Source organism: Pristiophorus japonicus, chromosome 1 (assembly GCF_044704955.1).
Source record: "Pristiophorus japonicus isolate sPriJap1 chromosome 1, sPriJap1.hap1, whole genome shotgun sequence".
NCBI lineage: Eukaryota > Metazoa > Chordata > Chondrichthyes > Pristiophoridae > Pristiophorus > Pristiophorus japonicus.
In genome coordinates this window covers 188,942,927-188,967,351 of record NC_091977.1, presented here as the reverse complement: position 1 = coordinate 188,967,351, position 24,425 = coordinate 188,942,927, and the positions used below count along the sequence as shown (strand labels likewise).

Genomic DNA, 24,425 nt, shown 5'->3' with positions numbered 1-24,425 from the left:
ACCACACTTTAGGAACGATGTCAAGGCTTTGGAGATGGTGCTGAGGAGATTTATTAGAATGGTACCAGGGATGAGGCACTTTAGTTACATGACAAGATTAGAGAAGTTTAGATTGTCCTCTCTCTCTATCCTTTTGCAGACTCTTTGGGGGCAAAATTGCGTGGGGCCGCCAACTTTCCCAGCCCGGGTCAGTTAAAGCCCGGGGTGGAAGTCCCGCCTCCAGCGTGAAATTGCCCCTTTGTGATCTAGAAACGAGGCAGAGCGCTGTTTCGGGCACTCCGACTCATTTCGGATGTGCTCCCGGGACGGTTTCGCAGTGCTGAAGTCAGCGCCGCGCTGAACAGGTCAGTGCTATTCGGCTGCTCCACATGGTGCTGACGTGCCACAATGCCCCTCCCCTTCATTTAAAGGGGAGGGCTGCTGTGGACTCTGCAGCCCCTTTGGTAGGCATTACTGGGCTATCGGGCATTTTCGACCAGGCCAGCATCCCATGAAGCTGGCGCTGACATCGGCCCGCGCCAGTCTGGTGTCCCACGGGCAATTTTCCTTGCAGGGTGCACAGGGCTCGGCGCGGGATGCAAAGGGGTCGGCACGGGACAGTGAGGTGTCGGCGCGCACTGTGATGACTTTGTTGCCATCGGGGTGCAAAACGGGGCGCAGCACTAACTGCCAATCACCCCAAAAATCTCAGAGACAATTTTATTCTGCCCCGGAGCAAAAAGGGGTTTGCGCTCCGTTAGCACCTATCAGCGGCACTAACCGGGCGCTAGAATGGGGCAATTTATATCCAGCTCACAGCTTATTTTCCCGCCTAGCTTTGTGTTGTCAGCAAACTTAAATACAGTACACTCGATCCCTTCATCTTAGTCATTAAGATAGATTGTAAATAGCTGGTGCCCCAGCACTGATCCTTGTGGCACCCCACTCGAAACAGCCTGCCAACCTGATAATGACCTGTTTGTTCCTACTCCCGGTTTTCTGTTCTTTAACCAATCCTCTATCCATGCTAAAATATTAACCCCAACACCATGAGCCCTTATCTTGTGAAACAACCTTTTGCGTGGCACATTATCGAATTCCTATTGAAAATCCAATTATGTTACATACACTAATTCCCTGTTATCTACCCTGCTAGTTACATCCTCAATAAATTCTAATAGATTTGTCAAACATGATTTCTCTTTCATAAAACCATGTTGACTCTGCCTAATCATGTTATGATTTTCTAAGTGCCCTATTTGCACTTCCTTAATAATGGATTCCAGCATTTTCCCAATGACAGATGTCAGGCTAACTGGCCTGTAGTTCCCCATTTTCTCTCTCCCTCCTTTCTTGAATAGCGGTGTTAAATTTTCTACCTTCCAATCCACTGGGACCATTCCAGAATCAAGGGAATTTTGGAAGAGCACAACCAATGCATCCACTAACCATAGGATGCGAACCATCAGGTCCAGGGATTTTTCAGCTCTTTGTCCCATTAATTTCTCCAGTACTTTTTATTTATCAATATTCATTACTTTAAGTTCCCCACTCTCATCTGACCCTTGGTACCTCACTATTTCTGATATGTTTTTGTGTCTTCCATTGTGAAGGCAGATACAAAATATTTTCTTATTCCCCATTATAATTTTTCATGTCTCAGCCTCTAAGAGACCCATGATTACTTTCGCTACTCTCTTTTTACATGCATGTTGAAGCTCTTGCAATCTGTTTTTATATTTATTGCTAGTTTACGCTCATATTCTATTTTCTCCTCTTGATCAATGTTTTGGTCATCCTTTGCTGATTTCTAATTCTCTCCCAACCCTCAGACTTACTGATCTTCTTGGCAACATTATAAGTCTCTTCTTTTAATCCAATACTATCCTTAATCTCTTTAGTTAGCTATCGATGGATCACTTTTCCCGTGGAGTTTTTATTTCTCAATGGAATTTGTTGGAAATTATGAAATATTTTCTCAAATGTTTGCCATTGTTTTACTACTGTCCTATCTTTTAATCTAATTTCCCAATCTGCCTTAGACAACTCGCCCCTCAAACCTGTGCAATTGGCTTTTTTTAAGTTTAATACTATGGTTCCAGACTTAAGTGCATCACTCTTGAACTCAATATGAAATTCTATCATATTATGATCACTCTTCCTCAGAGGATCCAAACAGAACAGCTCCCTCTTTCCCCAGTACTGGTGCCAGTGCCCCATGAATTCAAACCCATGTCTCCCCCAACACTCTTTGGGCCATGCAATCGACTCTCTGATCTGTTTGATCCAATGCCAATTTGCGCGTGGCTTAGGTGTAATCCATGAGATTATTACCTTTTGAGGTTCTGCTTTTTAATTTTGACCCAAGCTCCTCAATCTCCCTCAATCAGAACCTCATTCCTAATTCTACCTATGTCATTGGTTCCCACGTGGACCGCAACAGCTGATTCCTCCCCCTGCCACTACAAATTCTTCTCCAGCCACGAGGAGATGTTCTTAACCCTGGCATCGGTCAGGGAACATAACCTTCGGAACTCCCGGTGGCAGCTGCAGGGAACAGTATCTATCCCCCTGACTATACTGTCCCCCACCACATTCCTTTTCACTCTCCTACCCCCCCCCCCACCCCTCCCCAATTGTATGGCCTCCTGTGCCACGGTGACATGGTCCTTTTTCTCATCCACCCTGCAGACTTTACCCACATCCACACACGCAAGAAGAACCTCATACCTGTAGGATAAGGGCAAAGGCCGAGGCTCCTGTAGCATGAAACCTGGGGTCCCCTGACCTGTCTGACTCATAGTCACACCCTCCTGTCCGTGAGCACTAAGGGGTGTGACTTCCCCCTGGATCAAAGTGTCCAGTCAACTCTTCCCCCTCCCTGAGATCCTGCAATGTCTGCACGTCGGACTCCAGCTCAACAGCTCTGAGCCGAAGTTCCTCATGATGCAGTCACTTACTGCAGATGTGGTTGTCCGAGATTGCGATACTCTCCACAAACTCCCACATGCTGCAGTTGAGGCACACCTCCTGCACTGCCCTCACTATGTAACCTTCAAGGCATCCTTGGATGACCTGTGCAGGATTGGTTAAAAAAAAAGGAGTCTTGCATTTATATAGCGCCTTTCACAACCTCAGGACATACCAAAGCGCTTTACAGCCGATTAAGTACTGTTGAAGTGTAGTCAGAGACTGGAAGCCATGATTTATTATGCGCTCCAATCTGTCACCTAAAGCCACTAGAGCAGATGTCTGAGCTTCTATCAATATAAAAGCCTTGAATACAGGTCCCAATGCAGCAGCCACCTGCAACAACAGCTCTCGCAACACCTGTGCAATGTTGGTGCTGAGCATTACAGCAGACAGGAAGGCCAAACCCGCAAGAAGCTCCATGTTACTGCTGACGGAGTCTACCTAGTCCCGAAAACTGATTTGCAACAGTGGATCGCTCAACTGGCCTTAAAGTGCTTGCTCGCTCTGGGTGGCATGTGTCCACACTGGTGCCTGACTGAGGAGAGCCAGGTTACTCTGACTCTGCTTTGAGTGGCCTGAATGTGTTGGGTGGGCTATACTTCCAGGAAAGAACAGAAGTGTGCAGCTCTAACTTTCCTTCGGGTCTAACTTTAAGTACATTTTTAATTCAGAAAATGTATTTTTTACTAAATTTCAGTTAACATCTGCATGATGAATTGTGCTTTTCTGAGAGAAATTATATGCCTATAACAACTGTTCTGTATGTAAACTTTATAATAGTGTAAGACTTGCCACCAGGGGGCGCACCTGTTGGCGACCCAAGGGTCACCTGCACACCTCGTGCGTGCAAGTCTAAAAGGTTGTCTGCCATGCTGCTGCTTCACTCTGGAGTTTAATTAAAGAGACTAAGGTCACATCAGTTTGAGCTTACAGCATACAGTCTTGTGGAGTTATTCTGAACATAATAATTGGCAACGAGTAACAAATCACGAACTTTCACGCGGTTATGGCTGCCGTTGGTATTATTGAGATTTGTTGAGGGTGATGATTGGGAAGCCTTCGTTGAGCATCTTGACCAGTACTTCATGGCCAACGAGTTGGATACGGGCAATAACATGGTCAAGCGCAGGGCGATTCTCCTCACTGTTTGTGGGTCCACGATATACGGCGTCATCAAAAATCTGCTAGCACCAATGGACAAGACATATGCAGAGTTGTGTACACTGGTTCAGGAACACCTCAAGCTGAAGGAGAGCATCTTAATGGCCAGGTATCGCTTTTATATGCACCATCGCTCCGAGGGCCAGGACGTGGCGAGCTATGTCGCCGACCTAAGACACCTTGTGGGACCATGCGAATTTGCTGGATTTTTGGGAGAAATGTTGCGGGACTTTTTCATGTTTGGAATCGGCCACGAGGTCATTCTTCGCAAACTGCTGTCTGCCGAATCCCTAGATCTGAGCAAGGCCATCACGATAGCCCAAGCTTTCATGTCCACCAACGATAATACTAAGCAGATATCTTCTCGGCATCGAAGCTCACTGGCAAGTACTGTGCATAAAATAACGCCTTCAGCAGGCAGAACTGTACATGGCAGGGCCTATACGCCTGCAGAGGCCAGACCTAGGATGACTCAGAGTCCGCTGTGGGGCGTGAATGCGAATCTATTAACACCATGTTGGCGCTGCGGGGGTAATCATCGAGCCCATCAATGTCGATTCAAACACTACGTGTGCAAAGGCTGCGGAACAATGGGGCACCTCCAGCGAATGTGCAGACGTGCTGCGACTCACCACGTGGCAGAGTCGGCAGAAGATGACCGATCCAGTGCGGATCACGCTGAACAAGTAAGAGAGGCAACTCAACCCGAGGCTGAAGAGGAAGTGTATGGGGTACACACCTTCACCACCAAAAGCCCTCCGATAATGTTGAAAGCCAAATTAAACAGCACTCCAGTTTCCATGAAATTGGACACAGGGGCGAGTCAGTCAATTATGAGCCAGAAGGCTTTTGAGAAACTGTGGGGCAACAAGGCACAAAGGCCAAAACTAAGCCCGATTCATACAAAGCTGCACACTTAAACCAAAGAACTCATACCAGTCATTGGCAGCCTGGCAGTGAAGGTATCGTACAATGGAGCTGTGCCTGATTTACCACTATGGATTGTACCAGGCGATGGCCCAATGCTGTTCGGCAGAAGCTGGCTAGGAAAGATCCGATGGAATTGGGATGAATTGGAATGCGGGAGAAAGTCGAGATCGAACTGGACTGACTTCAACGAGAGGGAATTATATCACCAGTCGAGTTCAACGAGTGGGCCAGTCCAATTGTTCCGGTGTTGAAAAGCAATGGCACGGTTGGAATCTGTGGAGACTACAAAGTAACGATCAACCGAGTCTCATTACAGGACCAGTACCCACTACCCAAAGCGGATGACCTGTTTGCAACGTTAGCAGAGGGGAAGTCGTTCACCAAGCTGGATCTAACCTCTGCTTACATGACGCAGAAGCTGGCTGAACTTTCGAAAAAATTGACGTGCATCAACATGCACAAAGGACTGTTCATATACCACAGATGCTCTTTTGGGATTCGCTCGGCTACTGCCATCTTCCAGAGGAACATGGAGAGTCTGCTGAAATCAGTTTCGCGCATGGTTGTGTTTCAAGACGACATCCTGATCACTGGTTGTGACCCCACCGAACACAACCTGGAAGAGGTTCTCAAGCGACTGGACAGAGTGGGACTCAGGCTGAAATGCTCGAAGTGTGTTTCCCTGGCGCCCGAGGTCGAATTTTTGGGGCGAAAGATTGCGGCAGACGGCATCAGACCCATGGACTCTAAGACGGAGGCCATCAAGAATGCACCCAGACCACAGAATGTGACACAGCTGTTTTCGTTCCTGGGACTCCTCAACTACTTTGGTAACTTTCTACCCGGGTTGAGCACTTTGCTGGAACCTTTGCATTTATTGCTATGTAAGGGTGACGACTGGGTTTGGGGTAAATCTCAAGAGACAGCCTTCGATAAGGCCAGAAACCTGCTATGTTCTAACAAGTTACTTGTATGACTGTGTAAACGTTTAGTACTAGCTTGTGATGCATCTTCCTACGGGGTCGGTTGTGTGTTACAGCAAGCCAATGTGACAGGCAAACTGCAACCGGTTATATGTACGTCCAGTAGTTTATCTAAGGCTGAAAGAGCCTACAGTACGGTTGAAAAAGAAGCATTAGCATGCGTATATGGGGTTAAGAAAATGCACCAATACCTATTTGGAATCCGGTTCGAGCTCGAAACCGACCGCAAACCATGCATTTCGCTGTTTTAAGAAAGCAAAGATATTAACACCAATGCTTCGACCCGCACTAACAAGATGGGCACTAACATTATCTGCGTATGACTACGTAATCCACCACAGACCAGGCACTGAGAACTGTACTGATGTCCTCAGTCGGCTATCATTGCTCACCACCGGGGTGGAAATGGCGCAACCCGCAGACTTGCTTCTTGTAATGGATGTTTTTGAGTGCGAGGGGTCACCCGTCACAGCTCGCCAGATCAGGACCCTGTGCTATCACTAGTAAATAAACTGCGTTCTTAATGGGAGCTGGTCGGCTGTTCCCGGGGAAATGCAGGACGAAATTAAGCCGATTTACCGACTCAAGGATGAAATGTCCATCCAATCTGATGCTATGAGGCTGCAGAGTGACTTGGATAGGTTAGGTGAGTGGGCAAATGCATGGCAGATGAAGTATAATGTGGATAAATGTGAGGTTATCCACTTTGGTGGTAAAAACAGAGAGACAGACTATTATCTGAATGGTGACAGATTAGGAAAAGGGGAGGTGCAACGAGACCTGGGTGTCATGGTACATCAGTCATTGAAGGTTGGCATGCAGGTACAGCAGGCGGTTAAGAAAGCAAATAGCATGTTGGCCTTCATAGCGATGGGATTTGAGTGCAGGGGCACACCTGGAGTACAGTTTTGGTCTCCTAACTTGAGGAAGGACATTCTTGCTATTGAGGGAGTGCAGCAAAGGTTCACCAAACTGATTCCTGGGATGGCGGGACTGACATATCAAGAAAGACTGGATTAACTGGGCTTGTATTCACTGGAGTTCAGAAGAATGAGAGGGGATCTCATAGAAACGTTTAAAATTCTGACGGGTTTAGATAGGTTAGATGCAGGAACAATGTTCCCAATGTTGGGGAAGTCCAGAACCAGAGGTCAGAGTCTAAGGATAAAGGGGTAAGCCATTTAGGACTGAGATGAGGAGAAACTTCTTCACCCAGAGAGTGGTGAACCTGTGGGATTCTCTACTACAGAAAGTTGTTGAGGCCAATTCACTAAATATATTCAAAAAGGAGTTAGATGTAGTCCTTACTACTAGGGGGATCAAGGGGTATGGCGAGAAAGCAGGAATGGGGTACTGAAGTTGCATATTCAGCCATGAACTCATTGAATGGCGGTACAGGCTCGAAGGGCCGAATGGCCTACTCCTGCACCTATTTTCTTTGTTTTCTATGTCTATGTTTTCTATTTCCTATGGGGGAATCGCGTGGTTTTGCAAAAAAAAGGCACGGAAACATTTATAAGCGACCTACACAGTACCCACCCAGGCATAGTCATGATGAAGGCTATCGCCTGGTCGCACGTTTGGTGGCCTGGCATTGACTCTGAATTGGAGTCATGCGTACACCTATGCAACACTTGCTCACAGTTGAGCAATGCACCAAGGGAGGCCCCACTGAATCTGTGGTCATAACCCTCCAAACCGTGGTCCAAGGTCCACGTAGATTTCATTGGCCCCTTTCTAGGAAAGATGTTCCTAGTAGCAGTGCACGCTTACTCTAAATGGATTGAATGTGTAATAATGTCATCATGTACGTCCACTGCCACCGTTGAAAGCCTCCGGGCCATGTTCGCCACCCATGGTTTGACGACGTCCTTGTTAGTGACAATGGACCATGTTTCACCAGCTCGGAATTCAACAAGTTCATGACCCGCAATGGCATCAAGCATGTCAGATCTGCCCCGTTTAAGCCCGCATCCCAATGGTCAAATGGAACAGAGCAGACCTTGAAACGCGTGACGGACAGTTCCCTGCAGTCACGATTATCTCGGGTTCTGTTCAGCTACCGGACGTGACCCCACTCGCTTACCGGGGTTTCCCCGGTAGAATTGTTAATGAAGAGATCACTCAAAACCAGGCTCTCCTGAGTCCACCCGGATCTCAATGATCATGTAGAAACCCGGTGTTACCAGCATAACATGTACCTCAATCGCGCGGCTGTATCGCGTGATATTGAGGTTAATGACCCTGTATTTGTTCTTAATTATGGTCATGGTCCCAAATGGGTTGCTGGCACTGTGTTAGAGGAGAGGAATAGAGTGTTTGTTGTTAAACTTCTGAATGGACAAACGTGCAGAAAGCATTTGGATCAGACCAAACTGCGATTCACTGACAACCAAGAACAGTTTGAAGAGGACATTACCATCATTGATCCACCAACACACACCCAACTAGCAATCGACCTCGCTGTCAACCTCGAGGATGAACCCACCATGCCCGACAGTCCGATCAGACCAGCCGCACTGCTGTGCAGCAATGATCCGACCAACTCACCCATGCCAGGACTTCAACTCAGGCGATCAACCCGGGAACGTAGGGCCCCTGATCGCCTCAACTTGTAAATAACTTGTATCTAAGACTTTTTGTGTGTGTTGGGGGGGCGGGGGGGCGGTGGTGGTGGTAGGAGAGAGTGATGTTATGTATGTAAACTTTATAATAGTGTAAGACTTGCCACCAGGGGGCGCACCTGTTGAAGACCCAAGGGTCACCTACACACTTTGTGCAAGCAAGTATAAAAGGTTGTCTGCCATGCTGCTTCTTCACTCTGGAGTTTGATTAAAGAGACTAAGGTCACATCAGTTTGAGCTTACAGCATACTGTCTTGTGGAGTTATTCTGAACATAATAACAACCATTGCAAGAAAAAAACAAACTCATATTTTTCTAAATGGCATACATTTCATTAGTGATTGCCTGGCACTAAATCCTTCGACTTGGGGAAGATAGCTTTTTAAAGTTTATAATGACATGGAATTCAAAAGTAAGCAGGTAGTGGTGAGCCTGAAGTTCAACTACAGTAGTCCTCTGGATTAATTATGATACTTTCATATTTAGTTAAATTTGTGTTTTTGGATGCATAAATAAATGCATATAAAAGAGGACTAAATGGATATAGAATAAAATATAGCTACTATGCAAATAATTGAAAAGGACACATGCTGCATTCTTACCATATACACACACACATACGCACAGCGAGTTGGCAAGAAAGTGTGTCCTTCTTTAATTTGCATTTCAGCAACAAATTGGGACCGGCAACTAACTAAGATTTTGATGGCCATATTTACCTTTAATTTCTGGTAGGAATCTTTCATGTGGAAGCAGTTTTATAGCTACACAAACATTTTGATTTCAGCTGTGAACAGCCGGGGATGAAATTTGTTAAGACGATGTTTAGCATACATCTGTTTATGGTAAGAACATATAGCAGAGGTTATTATTAGTTTATTAACAAGCCTCTTTGCAATCTGATGTGATTAAAGCTTGCATTCAGATTGACGGATGTTCATTTATTTGTGTCTGCCCATAGAATTCCCCCAGCAACATAAGTATGAGTAATCCACCTGGCACTCCACGTGATGATGGAGAGATGGGTGGGAACTTCCTGAATCCATTTCAGAGTGACAGCGTGAGTATTCCTTTATATTTGTCTTTTAATGGCCTGCATACTACTCAGCACATGTGATTTATTACTGGGATAAAATACAAGGGGACAATGTCCGGTTATGATTCATCTTGAAGTGTTTCTTTTGAAACCTGCAAATACCTGCTGAGTTACCTGTTGGTGATTAGCAGCAATCTATTTTCCATATTTTATTTATGGACAACTTATTTGTACTGCCAGAAGGGCTGCCATGCTCCACCCTTTGTCTATGATTGGTCCCCTTGGAGGATAAGCCACACCCTGAAGTTTCACCGGAATGTGTAACTGGAACCGCTCATCCCAAGCTCTCACTGTCTGCAAATTGTAACTCGATCCACTTTGACTTCCTGAAGCGACAGAAGACAGAGCTCCCCAGAAAACAGCAAGGGCCAGCCAAAGTGCCTTACCCCAGTCCAAGTGCAGGCCTCCCCCAGCCAAAGTGCCTTACCCCAGTCCAAGTGCATGCCTCCCCCAGCCAAAGTGCCTTACCCCAGTCCAAGTACATCCCTCCCCCAGCCAAGGTGCCTGACCCCAGCGCAAGTGCATCCTGCCCCTGCGCCCGCTCCCCCCCCCCACACCACCATAGATGGGGCAGGCATGGTGTATGGATTGTTAACAGTTTTATTGGGCATGAAGTGAATAGTGACAGTGTCGTAACTTCTGGATATCATCCACTCCAACAATGTCCCTTGTAGGGGGTTGGAAGAACGTGTTCCCTCTTCCTTGAGTTCCTTCTCTCCCCTCCGATTTCCTCTCTCTCTCTCTCTCTCTCTCTCTCTCTCTCCCCAGCCTCTCTCTCTCTCTCTCTCTCTCTCTCTCTCTCTCTCTCTCTCTCTCTCCCCAGTCTCTCTCTCTCTTTCTCTCTCTCTCTCTCTCTCTCTCTCTCTCTCTCTCTCTCTCTCTCTCTCTCTCTCTCTCTCTCTCCCCCCAGCCTCTCTCTCTCTCTCTCTCTCTCTCTCTCTCTCTTTCCCCCCCCACAGTCTCTCTCTTTCCCCCCCACCCATCCTCAGCCTCTCTCTTTCCCCCCCACCCATCCCCAGCCCCTTTCTCTCTCTCTCTCTCTCTCTCTCTCTCTCTCTCTCTCTCTCTCTCTCTCTCTCTCTCTCTCTCTTCCCCAGCCTCCCCCCCTCGCCCAGCCTCACTCTTCCCCCGCCCCCCATTCTTGCTCGCTCCCCCCACCCCCAGCCTCTTCCCCTCTCTTCCACCCCCCCCACCCCCTCTCTTCCCCTCCCCACCCCCCAAGGCTCTCTCTTCCCCGCCAGCCCGTCTCTCTCTCTCTCCCCCCCCCACCCCCCAATGCGCCTCTCTTTCCCCCGCCCCCCCTCCCCCCCGGCAGGCTCTCTTCTCCTTCACCCTCAGCCTCTCTCTTCCCCTTTCCCCCCCCCCCAGACTCTCTCTTCCCCCCCGCCCCTAGCCTCGCTCTCCCACCCCCAGCCTCTCTCTCTCCCTGCCCCCCCCCAGCCTCTCCCTGTCCCCGCCCCCTCAGCCTCTCTCTGTCCCCCCGCCCCCAGCTGTCATGTATGTAACCTTCATGTAACTGTAACCTTCATGTAACAACACTGTACACTGTATACACCTAAGAAATGCACTCCTTGACCACAGGGGGTGAACTTGTGGGAGACACTCCTCACCTGGTCATCCAGGTATATAAAGGGAGGTCCCACACAGGGTCATCACTTCATGGTCCTGTGAATATAGGTACAGGTCACAGAGTGACCTTGTCTCTAGTATGTGCCTCGTGTTGATTTACAGTAGTTTACAGTTGAGTGTAAGGACACAACATTTGGCGACGAGAAACGGGAATCAACGACTCGCGAGAATGGCCACCGGTAGCACAGAGGAACGGCCGATTTCGTTGAGACTCCAGCAGAGCTTTGTCACAAAGGACTGGCTGGGAGTGGCAGCGGCTGCCAAGCGAAGGGCGCATCTACTGACAGCTGTGGACCTAAGACGTACACGCTGATGAAAGACCTGCTCGCACCCGAGAAGCCGGCGGACAAGATCTTTGAGGAGCTCAGCAAACTGATCGGTGAGCACCTCAAATCGGCGAGCAGTATACACATGGCCCGACACCGATTCCATACGCACCGACGTCGGTAAGGGCAGAGCATACCGGACTTTGTTGCGGACCTTCGGTGCTTGGCCAGCCTCTAAGTTCACAGACACCTGCAGGGGGGAGATGTTACGGGATTTCTTCATTGAGGGCATTGGTCATGCCGGGATTTTTAGGAAGCTAATTAAGACCAAGGACTTGACCAAGGCTCAAACCTTTATGGCGGGGGAGGAGCAAACTAAGATCATATACGCGTGCAACTCTGCTCCCAATGTGACGATGGAGCAGAGAGTTAACATAGTAAACGTGACTCAGAACCCCGCAGGCAGGCAAGGGCAATTTGACACCAACCAGGCAGTAACAGACTCTAGGGTGGGTCCTCAACAGAGACAATGGCAGGGTGAACGGACATTTACACCATCACAAGGGACAATACGTCCCGGGATGGAGCCATTGACACCCACTAACAGAGTGCTCAAGAGTAATCAAAGAGACAATCAGAGAGGAATGCCTGGTAACATCTCTTTTGTTCACAACAATCTCAGCTCCCGCTGGAGGTGCGGGGGCAGACATGCTGCAAAAACCTGCAGGTTTCAACAATTTATCTGCAGAAATTGTAACTTCAGTGGACATTTAGCCAGAATGTGCAGGAAGCCAGCAGCGAGGCTGGTTTACGAAGTGGATGAACCACAAGAGGGGTCTGCAAGGCAGGATTATGTTTGGGACACAGCAATGGGCGCTGAGGTTCAGCGGGTTCAGGTGGCGAACATCCACAGCTCATACACAAAGACGCCACCTATGATGATGAGAGTACTGTTAAACGGCATCCCGGTACGCATGGAGCTGGACACAGGAGCCAGCCAGTCATTTATGAGTGTCCAACAATTCAAGAAATTATGGCCACTCAGAGCGAGCAGACCCAAACTAGAACGCATTGACATGCAATTACGGACATACACCAAAGAGATCATCCCAGTGCTAGGCAGTGCAATGTTGGTGGTCACACATAATGGATCAGAGAACCGACTGCCACTCTGGATTGTCCCGGGAAATGGTCCCGCGCTTTTGGGGAGGAGCTGGCTAGCCGAGATGAACTGGAAATGGGGGGATGTGCACGCCATTTCATCTGTGGAGCGAAGTTCATGCTCACAAGTCTTACAAAAGTTTGAGTCACTATTTCAACCTGGTGTCGGGACTTTCAAAGGTACTAAAGTAGTGATACGCATCACCCCGGACGCCACACCAGTGCACCATAAAGCCAGAGCTGTGCCGTATGTGATGCGGGAGAAAATTGAGAGTGAGTTGGACAGGTTGCTAAGAGAGGGCATAATTTTGCCCGTTGAATTCAGCGACTGGGCAAGCCCCATCGTCCCTGTCCTAAAAACGGATGGCTTGGTCAGGATCTGTGGCGAACGCAAAGCCACCATCAACCGAGTGTCACTACAAGACCAGTACCCGCTTCCGAGAGCGGAGGATCTTTTTGCCACACTGGCAGGCGGTAAGCTGTTCACCAAGTTGGACCTCACTTCGGCCTACATGACCCAAGAACTGGCCGAAGAATCCAAGCTACTGACCACCATCACCACGCACAAGAGACTGTTTGTCTACAATAGGTGTCCGTTTGGCATTCGTTCAGCAGCCGCTATCTTTCAAAGGAACATGGAAAGCCTGCTCAAATCCATCCCCAGAACAATCGTATTTCAGGACGACATCCTTATCACGGGTCGAGACATCGAGGAACACCTCCACAACCTGGAGGAGGCGCTATGCCGACTGGACCGGGTAGACCTGTGACTAACGAAGTCCAAGTGTGTGTTTTTGGCCCCAGAGGTCGAGTTTTTGGGCAGGAGGATTGCTGCAGATGGGATCCGGCCTACCGAATCCAAAACGGAGGTGATCCATCGCGCGCCCAGGCCCGGCAACACATCAGAGTTGCATTCATTTCTGGGACTATAGAACTATTTCGGGAACTTTTTGCCGAACTTAAGCACATTGTTGGAGCCGCTACACATGCTCCTGCTTAAGGGTTGTGATTGGTTTTGGGGGCACTGTCAGGAATGGGCTTTCAATCGGGCGCAGAAACTGATTTGTTCCAATAAGCTGTTGACCCTGTACAACCCTTGTAAGAAATTGGTTTTGACATGCGATGCATCATCCTATGGGGTTGCGTGCATGTTGCAGCAGAGTAATGATGAGGGCCAACTCCAACCTGTGGCTTATGCTTCCAGGTCGCTCTCCCAAGCAGAAAGGGGATATGGGATGATTGAAAAGGAAGTGTCTACGGGATGAAAAAGATGCACCAGTACCTTTTTAGCAGAAGGTTCGAGTTAGAAACGGACCACAAGCTGTTCACATCCCTGCTGTCCGACAGCAAAGCTGTCAATGCCAATGCGTCAGCTCGCATACAGCGATGGGCTCTCACACTGGCTGCGTATGACTACACCACACGGCACCGACCAGGCACCGAAAACTGCGCTGACGCACTCAGCAGGCTTCCACTGCCACCACTGATGGGGCAGCGGAACAAAGCGCTGAGATGGTCATGGCTGTCGATGCTTTCGACTGCGCAGGCTCCCCCATCATAGCCCACCAGATCAAAACATGGACAAACAGAGATCCCCTCCTATCCTTGATTAAGAAATGTGGCCTGACTGGAGATTGAGCGCCCGCACATGGAGCATGCCCTGAAGAGGTCAGACCGTTTCACAGACGGATGGATAAACTCTCCATCCAAGCCGACTGCCTACTATGGGGCAGCTGAGTAGTCATGCCCCAGAAGGGAAGGGAAGCATTCATCAGGGAACTCCACAGCGAGCACCCAGGCATTGTGCTGATGAAGGCCATTGCCCGATCACATGTATGATGTCCGGGAATTGATGCAGACCTGGAACAATCTGTTCGCAGGTGCACAACGTGTGCCCAGCTGGGCAATGCCCCCAGGGAGGCCCCACTCAGCCCGTGGCCCTGGCCCACCAGGCCATGGTCACGTATTCACGTTGACTACGCGGGTCCGTTCATGGGGAAAATGTTCCTTGTTGTTGATGCGTACACTAAATGGATCGAGTGCATCATATTGAATTCGTGCACAACATCCACCACAGTGGAGAGTCTGCGAGCGGTCTTTGCGACCCACGGCTTTCCGGACATCCTGGTTAGCGACAACGGCCCATGTTTCACTAGCTATGAATTCCGAGTTCATGGTGAGGTAATGGCATCAAACATGTCAGGACAGCACCGTTCAAGCCGGCTTCCAATGATGGCCAGGTGGAACATGCGGTCCAAATCATAAAACAATGGTCCGGATTCAAGGACCCTCCCTTCAATGCCACCTATCGTGCCTCCTGCTGGCCTACAGGTCCCGACCGCATTCGCTCACGGGAGTCATGCCAGCGGAACTATTCATGAAACACACACTTAAAACTCGGATGTCCCTCATTCACCCAGTCCTGTCAGACATTGTTGAGGGCAAGCGCCAGTCCCAAAATGAGTGCCATGACCGTAACTCAAAGGGGAAATGTATAGAAATTGATGACCCTGTATTTGTTCTTAATCACACTTTGGGGCCCAAGTGGCTCGAGGGTACTGTAATTGGTAAAGAGGGGAATAGGGTCATAGTGGTCAGACTTAACAATGGGCAGATATGCCGCAAGAATCTGGACCAAGTAAAAAAAAAAAAAGTTCAGCATGGACACTGAGGAACCTGAGGAAAATCATGAGATGCTGCCCACACCACCATCAGTGAACGAGCAACAAGAACCATCAGCATGCACAGTCCCTGCAGCCAGCCCGGACGAGCCGGAATCACCGCAGGTGACAAAGATGCATGCCAAGGCTCAACAACCAGAGCCCCAACGGCGGCACTCCACGAGAGAGCATCGACCGCCCGAAAGACTCAATCTTTGACCCAAAGACGTTGGGGGAGAGGTGATGTCATGTATGTAACCTTCATGTAACTTTCATATAACAATACTGTACACTGTATACACCTAGGAAATGCACACCTTGATTACAGGGGGTGAACTTGTGGGAGACACTCCTCACCTGGTCATCCAGGTATATAAAGGGAGGTCCCATGCAGTGTCAGCACTCCTTGGTCCTGTGAATAAAGGTACAGGTCACAGAGTGACCTTGTCTCCAGTACGTGCCTCGTGTTGATTTACAGTAGTGTGTAAGGACACAACACCAGCCTCTCTCTCTCTGTCCACCCCCACCCCCAGCCTCTCTCTGCACCCCCCTAGCCTCTCTCTCTGTTCTCCCCACCCCCAGCCTCTCTATCTGTTCCCCCCCTCCAGCCTCTCTATCTGTTCCCCCCCCCCAGCCTCTCTATCTGTTCCCCCCCCAGCCTCTCTATTTGTCCGCCCGCCCTAGCCTCTCTATCTGTCCGCCCCCCAGCCTCTCTCTGTTCCCCCCCCCTGCAGCCTCTCTATGTCACCCCCACAGCCTCTCTTTGCCACCCCCAGCCTCTCTCTCTACCCCCCCCCAGCCTCTCTCTGCACCCACTCCCAGCCTCTCTCTCTGTTCCCCAACCCCCAGCCTCTCTCTGTCCCTACCCCCCCAGTCTCTCTCCGTCCCCGCCCCCCAGTCTCTCTCCGTTTCCGCCCCCCAGTCTCTCTCCGTCCCCGCCCCCCAGCCTCTCTCTGCACCCGCCCCCCCCCAGCCTCTCTCTGCAACCCCCCCCAGCCTCTCTCTGCAACCCCCCCCACAGCCTCTCTCTGCCCTCCCCCAGCCTCTCTCTCTTCCCCTGCACCCCCCCAAGCCTCTCTCTTCCCCTCCCCCCCCCAGCCTCTCTCTTCCCCTCCCCTCCCAGCCTCTCTCTTCCCCTCCCCCCCCAGCCTCTCCCTTCCCCTCCCCCCCCCACTAACCTCTCTCTTCCCCCCCCCCTACTCCCAGCCCCTCTCTTCAACCCCCCCAGCCTCTCTCTCTCTCCCCACCCCAGCCAGCCTCTCTCGCCCATGTGTCAAAAAAAGGGCTGTACCAATAATTACATTGTTTATTTATAGTCACATATGGATAGGAAAAATAACTTTCTCTTGAAATTGTCTATTTTTTGGTTACCCAACTACTCTATAGGTAATCCTCTTCTGCAATGAGACTTGATACGAACTTGTAATTTCAATATGGCAGGACTTGTATATGAGTGTTAGTTTTTAGTTCTGTTCTACGCCAATTCTGCAGTAATTTAAAAAAGCTCATCTGTGGCAACCAGTCGCTTATTGTCATAAACGGAGTAACATTTTGAATTATTATGTGGAATTGAAAAGTGTTAGGATATTGTTTTAATGGAATATTTTACCAGTACGATCTGGTGAGCATGTGGAATTGGTTAGACTCGTACATAAAGGATCACAGACTTTAATTATTAAAACTATATAAAATGGGGAACATTAGATAAAGAGAAATCCCTTTGGCTGGATTTTCCGGTCCTTTGTGCTCCGGGTTTTGCCAGAGGAGTGTTGTGAAAGGTGGCGGTGAGGTCTCCTGTGCCCGTCGTGATCCTCCGGTCGGGTTTTGTGGCGGCGCTGAGCAGGACCACCGGGAAGAGCTGCGCCGGGTGTGCAACACCTTTGGTTGCGACACCGGCATAAGTTTTGACTCTTGCCCGATCTGTCCGCCCAGACGTGTGCCCGCAATGACCGCCTGGGAAATCAGAGCGGTCCAGCCTTGCCAGCGGTGCAGAGGAAGATAAAGTGCTGAAAAAGTAAGTGTAAGTTTTTTATATTTAATTTTTTGCGTTTTGTGTTGTGGTGACGTGGGCCATGTTTGAGGAATGTTTTGCTGGGGTTTTTTTTAGGTTCCCCCCTAACCCCCTCCCACCACCACCACCAGGCCTCTCTTGGAGCGTACATTGCCCAGCTCTTTAGTAAGCGAGTTTCCCATCCTTGCGCCACGAGAGGTGTACAACGCCTCCCTTAGCGCTGCACTCCCTGACTCAGGGCCCAGATGCCCAAATTAACATACTAAAGCGCAAACTATTCCCGGCCGGTAACTTTCTCGCCCCATCTCCATTTTTGCCCCAAAAACAGAAAAGCCTAAAATCCAGCCCTTTATCTAATGTGCTCTATTGGAACTACTGTGGGGGAAGGGGGAGGATGAATTCCTAAAGCCTGAGGGGTTCTTCAATATGCTACTGTAATTGCAACCTTCTAGAAACTAACCATAAATAAAAACAAAAAATGCTGGAAATACTCAGCAGATCAGGCAGCATCTGTAGAGAGAGAAACAGAGTTAATGTTTCTGACGAAAGGTCATCGACCTGAAACGTTAACTCTGTTTCTCTCTCCACAGATGCTGCCTGACCTGCTGAGTATTTCTAGAATTTTCTGTTTTTATTTCCGATTTCCAGCATCCGCAATAATTTGTTTTTGTAGAAACAAATCATATTTGTTCTGTGGGATAGAAAAGACTTGCTAGGTTGACGTGTCTTAACAGGTCACACTTTGTGATTTCGTCAAGAGAGAATTGGTAGAGTTCATGGTCGGAGATGCCAATCCTACATTCAAAAAACTCAGTGCTGGCTGACACAAGTTTGTCTGCATGAGACTGCATTTACAATTAGTTATGTTTTTCCTGCAAAGAAAACAGAATTAACCTACATATATATACCTATTTATTGCATTCTCAGATCTTTGCAACCAATGCTTTACTTTGAAATTAAGCTAATGTTGTTACATAGGTAAATGCAGCAGTTAATTTGTGCACAGTAAGGTTTTACAAACAGCAAAAAAAAATGAATGATCAGATATTTTTTTTAAATTTGTTCTTGTAATATGGGTGATGCTGGCAAAGCTTCATTTATTGCCCATCCCTAGATGCCCTGAGAAGATGGTGGGCCTGTCTCCTTTGAATTGTTGAGGTCCCTGTGGTGACAGTGCTCTCACAATGGTGTTAGGTAGGGAATTTTTGGACATTGACCTGGCAACGATGAAGCAGCGGCAGTGTATATGTTTTTGATGGTGTTGGTTGAGTGAGGAATGTTGGCTAGGCATCCAAGAGAACTCCGTGCTCTTCTTCATATAGGCCTTGGTTTAACGTCTCATCAGACAATGCAGCAGTACCTCTGCTGCACTGAAACGCCAGGCTTGATTATGTGTTCAAATCTTGGTGTGCGACTTGACCGAAAACATTCTTAACCGAAGTGCTGCGAATTGAGCCAACCTGATACTTGATGTTGAAGGTGGAAGAATTATGTTGTGTTATTCTCCTCTCCCCTGCACCCTCCTGCCCCCCCCGCCCAAAAATAAATCTCGCTACTCCTTGTTTGTTAATATTTTTGGTGTACTATTAAGGTATTAGAAGAGATTCCAATGAGCAAATAATGTATATTGGGCCAACAATTCCGGCCTCCCCGGGTCCATACAGAGTACCTACGGACCTGGCAAGGCATCGGAAATGGCGGTTTCCAGTGCGCAATGCGCATGCGCTGGAAACCGGCATTTCCGATCTGTCAAGTTTCTGGCTTGACAGATGGCCGCAGCTCGGGAGCGAGGACATTTGTAAGTGGAAATTTCCGATATTTACACTTACAAATGTCCTCAAAAATCTTGCGTCTGAAAAAGCAGGCGCATAGCCTACTTTTACAGGCACAAGTGTTTTAAAAAAACACAAACATATAAAAATAAAGTTATTAAAACATATGTTATCATTAAAAACCCTCCCCACAACGGTAAGTTTATTTTTTTTTTAAATCGGGAAATTATTTTTTTTTAAAGCCATTAATAACTTTAATTTAAATGAATGTAGTGTAATTATTTTCTATTTTTTATTAATGTTTTGGGTGTTTGGGGCTGTGTTTTGGGTGTTTCGGGCTCTATCACAATCAGGAGTTTAGGAACTCCTATTGCTATGATACTTTACCTAATTGGCTGTCCAGAGCCATGTGACTCCAGCTATAGGCCTGCGCACGTGTCGACGTGCACGCACTGCGACTGGCAGTCAGGAGAGGCCTCAGCATCAGAAAGTCAAACGTGGGCAGCAGCTTAAGTAAATGCGTACTTTTTCTCTCAAATGCCCGCGGGAAGGCCAAAACAGAATTTCAGGGCCAATGTATCCTTAAGTTAAACCTTTGCTGCCAAACTGTAGCTGAAATACAAAGCATGCAGTATGGAATGTGCAAAGGCAGTATGCACTCTCTGAAAGGGTGGCAACTGCTGCAGCATTGTGTAGTTTATTGCTGTATGGCCATGCCTATGAGTTCAGACTACAGAAATTAATATGGACTTACCAAGCAGAGGGGGAAGTTTAATCCCATTATTCCAGGCTTGCTTTAAACCTAGGTACCAGAGGTGAAAGGATAGTGTATTAACCCACTCTAACACCCTCAATAATTTGACAACTGTTAATTGGCTACATCAGAGAGCAGATAAAACTGCCATATTGGCTTCCCAGGCTTTCATGGCACCTACTAGAAACCAGCGTTCGTCCCTTTGTACATGTAAATGAGGAGCTTAATGACTGTTTCAGGACACTACCAGCAAACTTGGCAGCACAGAGCCCTCTCTGCTAAGTATTACATAAGAACATAAGAAATAGGAACAGGAATAGGCCATACGGCCACTCAAGCCTGCTCCGCCATTCAGTAAGATCATGACTGATCTGATCATGGACTCAGCTCCATTTCCCCATCCACTTCTATTAACCCCTTATCCCCTTATCCCCTTTATCGTTAAAAAAAAACGTCTATTTCTGTCTTAAATGTATTCATCATGACTGATCTGATCATGGACTCAGCTCCATTTCCCCATCCACTTCTATTAACCCCTTATCCCCTTTATCGTTAAAAAAAACGTCTATTTCTGTTTTAAATGTATTCAATGTCCCAGCTTCCACAGCTCTCTGAGGCAGCAAATTCCACAGATTTACAACCCTCAGAGAAGAAATTTCTCCTCATCTGTTTTAAATGGGCAGCCCCTTATTCTAAGATCATGCCCTCTAGTTCTAGTCTCCCCCATCAGTGGAAACATCCTCTGTACACGTTTCGATATAATCACCTCTCATTCTTCTGAATTCCAATGAGTAGAGGCCCAACCTACTCAACCTTTCCTCAAAAGTCAATCCCCTCATCCCCGGAATCAACCGAGTGAACCTTCTCTGAACTGCCTCCAAAGCAAATATATCCTTTCGGAAATATGGAAACCAAAACTGCACGCAGTATTCCAGATGTGGCCTCACCAATAACTTATATAGCTGTAGCAAAACTTCCCTGCTTTTATACTCCATCCCCTTTGCAACAAAGGCCAAGATACCATTGCCTTCCTGATCACTTGCTGCACCTGCATGCTATCCTTTTGTGTTTCATGCACAAGTACCCCCAGGTCCCGCTGTACTGCGGCACTTTGAAATCTTTCTCCATTTAAATAATAACTTGCTCTTTGATTTTTTTCTGCCAAAGTGCATGACCTTACACTTTCTGACATTATGCTCCATCTGCCAAATTTTTGCCCATTCACTTAGCCTGTCTATGTCCTTTTGCAAATTTTTTTGTGTTCTCCTCACACATTGCTTTTCCTCCCATCTTTGTATCATCAGCAAACTTGTCTACGTTACACTCAGTCCCTTCTTCCAAATCGTTAATATAGATTGCAAATAGTTGGGGTCCCAGCACTGATCCCTGCGGCACCCCACTAGTTACTGGTTGCCAACCAGAGAATGAACCATTTATCCCGACTCTCTGTTTTCTGTTAGTTAGCCAATCTTCTATCCATGCCAATATATTACCCCCAACCCCATGAACTTTTATCTTGTGCAGCAACCTTTTATATGGCACCTTGTCAAATACCTTCTGGAAGTCCAAATACACCACATCCACTGGTTCCCCTTTATCCACCCTGTTCATTACATCCTCTAAGAATTCTCGCAAATTTGTCAAACGTGTCTTCCCCTTCATAAATCCATGCTGACTCTGCCTGACCGAATTTTGCTTTTCCAAATATCCTGCTACTGCTTCTTTAATAATGGACTCCAATATTTTTCCAACCACAGATGTTAGGCTAACTGGTCTATAGTTTCCTACTTTTTGTCTGCCTCCTTTTTTAAATCGGGGCGTTACATTTGCAGTTTTCCAATTTGCTGGGACCTCCCCAGAATCCAGTCAGTTTTGGTAAATTACAACCAATGCATCCACAATCCCTGCCATTACTTCTCTTAAGACCCTAGGATGCAAGCCATCAGGTCCAGGGAATTTATCTGCCTTTAGCCCCATTATCTTACTGAGTACCACCTCCTTCGCGATTGTGATTGTGTGTTAAGTTCCTCCCCCCATATAGCCCCTTGACTATCTACTTTCGGAATATTGTTAATGACTTCTACCGTAAAGACTGATACAAAATATTTGTTCAGAGTCTCTGTCATCTCCATGTTCCCCATTACTATTTCCCCGGTCTCGTCCTCTAAGGGACCAACATTTACTTTAGCCACTCTTTTCCTTTTTATGGGCCCAAGTTTCGGGCCGCGCCTAGAACGGCGCAGCCCCGACCTGGACGCCTGTTTTTCCCGCCACAAAGTGCGCCTAAAAAAAACTTGACGATTCTCCGGCTCCCTGCAGGTCGTTTGGAACTCGGCGCAGTGCAGCACAAGCTATAGGGGGCGGAGCCAGGTCCCTGCGCTGAAAACAGTGCCGGGACCTCTGCACATGCGCGCTACAGTGGGCGCGCATGTGCAGTAGCTCCAGGCGCCCAAAACTGTGTGGGAGGGGCTCGAAACACGCAGCCATTAGCCATGGCCGAATGGCCTCACTGGGACTGCGTCGATAAGGCTCCTCCCACGCCTAGCTCCTGCTTCCTCTGGACCGGACCCGACTTGACTTGACTCCCGCTCCCATCCCCCCCTCCCCCCCCGACCTGACCTCCGCTTCCCCCCTCGACCTTTGCTCCCAACCTTCCGCCCCCCCCTCCCCGACCGACTTCTGCTACCGACCTCCCCCCCCCCCCCCCCACCCAGCCGACCTCCGCCCCCCCCGACCGATCTTCCGTCCCCCCTGACCGATCTCCGCCCCCACCCCACCCCGACCGATCTCCGCCCCCCCCCGACCGATCTCCGACCAACCGACTCCCCTCCCCTCCGCCCCGACCCGCGCTCCCCACAACCCGCGCTCCCGAACCCCCCCGGACCCGACGCCACCTACCTGTCAATCCAGTAAGTCTAAGCTCGAATTCTTGGGCCCGGCTGGGCCCGGCCCGTTCAGCCTCCCTCTCCTTTCTTTCTCTCTCTCTCTCTCTCTCTCTTCCACCCCTTCTCTCCCCCTCCCCTCCCTCCCTTCTCTCCCCCCTCCCCTCCCTCCCTTCTCTCCCCCCCCTCCCCTCCCTCCCTTCTCTCCCCCCCCTCCCCTCCCTCCCTTCTCTCCCCCCCCCTCCTCCCTCCCTTCTCTCCCCCCCCTCCTCCCTCCCTTCTCTCCCCCCCTCCTCCCTCCCTTCTCACCCCTCCCTCCCCTCCCTCCTCCTCCCCCCCTCCCATGCCTCCTCCTCCCCCTCCCCTCCACCCCTCGCTGTCAGAAACACAAACACTGACAGACAGAGCGTGAGAGAGACACACACAGACAGACAGAGAGATAGAGACACTAACAGAGACACACTGGGGGGCGGCCGTCCCAGCACGCTGTTGGAGGACTCCCGGTGCTGCAGTCAGTAAGTAGAAAATGTTTTATTATTGATTTAAAAAAATAAATTTATTGGTTGATTTATTGATGTATTTATCATTTATTATTGATGATGACTCTTTTTGTAAAATTGAAGTGTTTAATGTTTGTAAACTTCCCTTTAAACCCCCCCCCCCATTCCCTACGCCTGATTTGTAACCTACGCCTGATTTTCTAAGTGTAGACAAGGTTTTTCTGAGCGTACAAAAATCTACACTTACTCCATTCTAAGTTAGTTTGGAGTAAGTTTTCACTGCCTAAACTTTCAAAACGGGCGTAAGTGGCCGGACACGACCCTTTTGGGAAAAAAAAAATTGTTCCAAACTGAAACTGTTCTAGCTGACTAGAACTGGAGCAAACTAAATGCCAAGAATTGCAATTTCTAAGATACTCCATTCTAAACCAGTTGCTCCAAAAAAACAGGAGCAAATCAGGCCGAAACTTGGCCCCTATATACCTATAGAAACTCTTGCTATCTGTTTTTATATTTTGCGCTAGTTTACTTTCATAGTCTATCTTTCCTTTCTTAATCATTTTTTTAGTCATTCTTTGCTGGCTTTTAAAAGCTTCCCAGTCTTCTGTCCTCCCACTAGTTTCGGCCACTTTGTATGCCCTTGTTTTTAAATGGAAACCGTCCTTTATTTCTTTAGTTAGCCACGGATGGCTATCTTTTCTCTTACACCCTTTCCTCCTCACTGGAATGTATTTTTCTTGAGAGTTGTGAAATATCTCCTTCAATGTACACCACTGTTCATCAACCGTCCTACACTTTAATCTATTTTTCCAGTCCACTTTAGCCAACTCAGCCCTCATACCTTCATAGTCTCCTTTATTTAAGCTTAGTACGCTGGTTTGAGATCCAATTTTCTCATCCTCCATCTGAATTTGAAATTCAATCATGTTATGATCACTCATTCCAAGGGGATCCTTTACTAGGAGATTGTTTATTAATCCTGTCTCATTACACAGGACCAGATCTAAGATGGCCTGCCCCCTGGTTGGTTCTGTTACATACTGC

The 24,425-nt window shown here is 48.4% G+C and overlaps 1 protein-coding gene across 4 annotated transcripts in view; it reads left to right on the top strand.

Moving 5' to 3' along the window:
• ssbp2b (single stranded DNA binding protein 2b) overlaps positions 1-24,425 on the top strand; it is an 810,931-nt gene that overhangs the window by 739,543 nt on the left and 46,963 nt on the right. For all 4 annotated transcript variants that reach the window (XM_070885543.1, XM_070885533.1, XM_070885522.1 and 1 more), the window contains one exon: positions 9,612-9,710. In XM_070885543.1, coding sequence (XP_070741644.1) covers positions 9,612-9,710 — 99 coding nt within the window. The remainder of the gene's footprint in view (positions 1-9,611; positions 9,711-24,425) is intronic.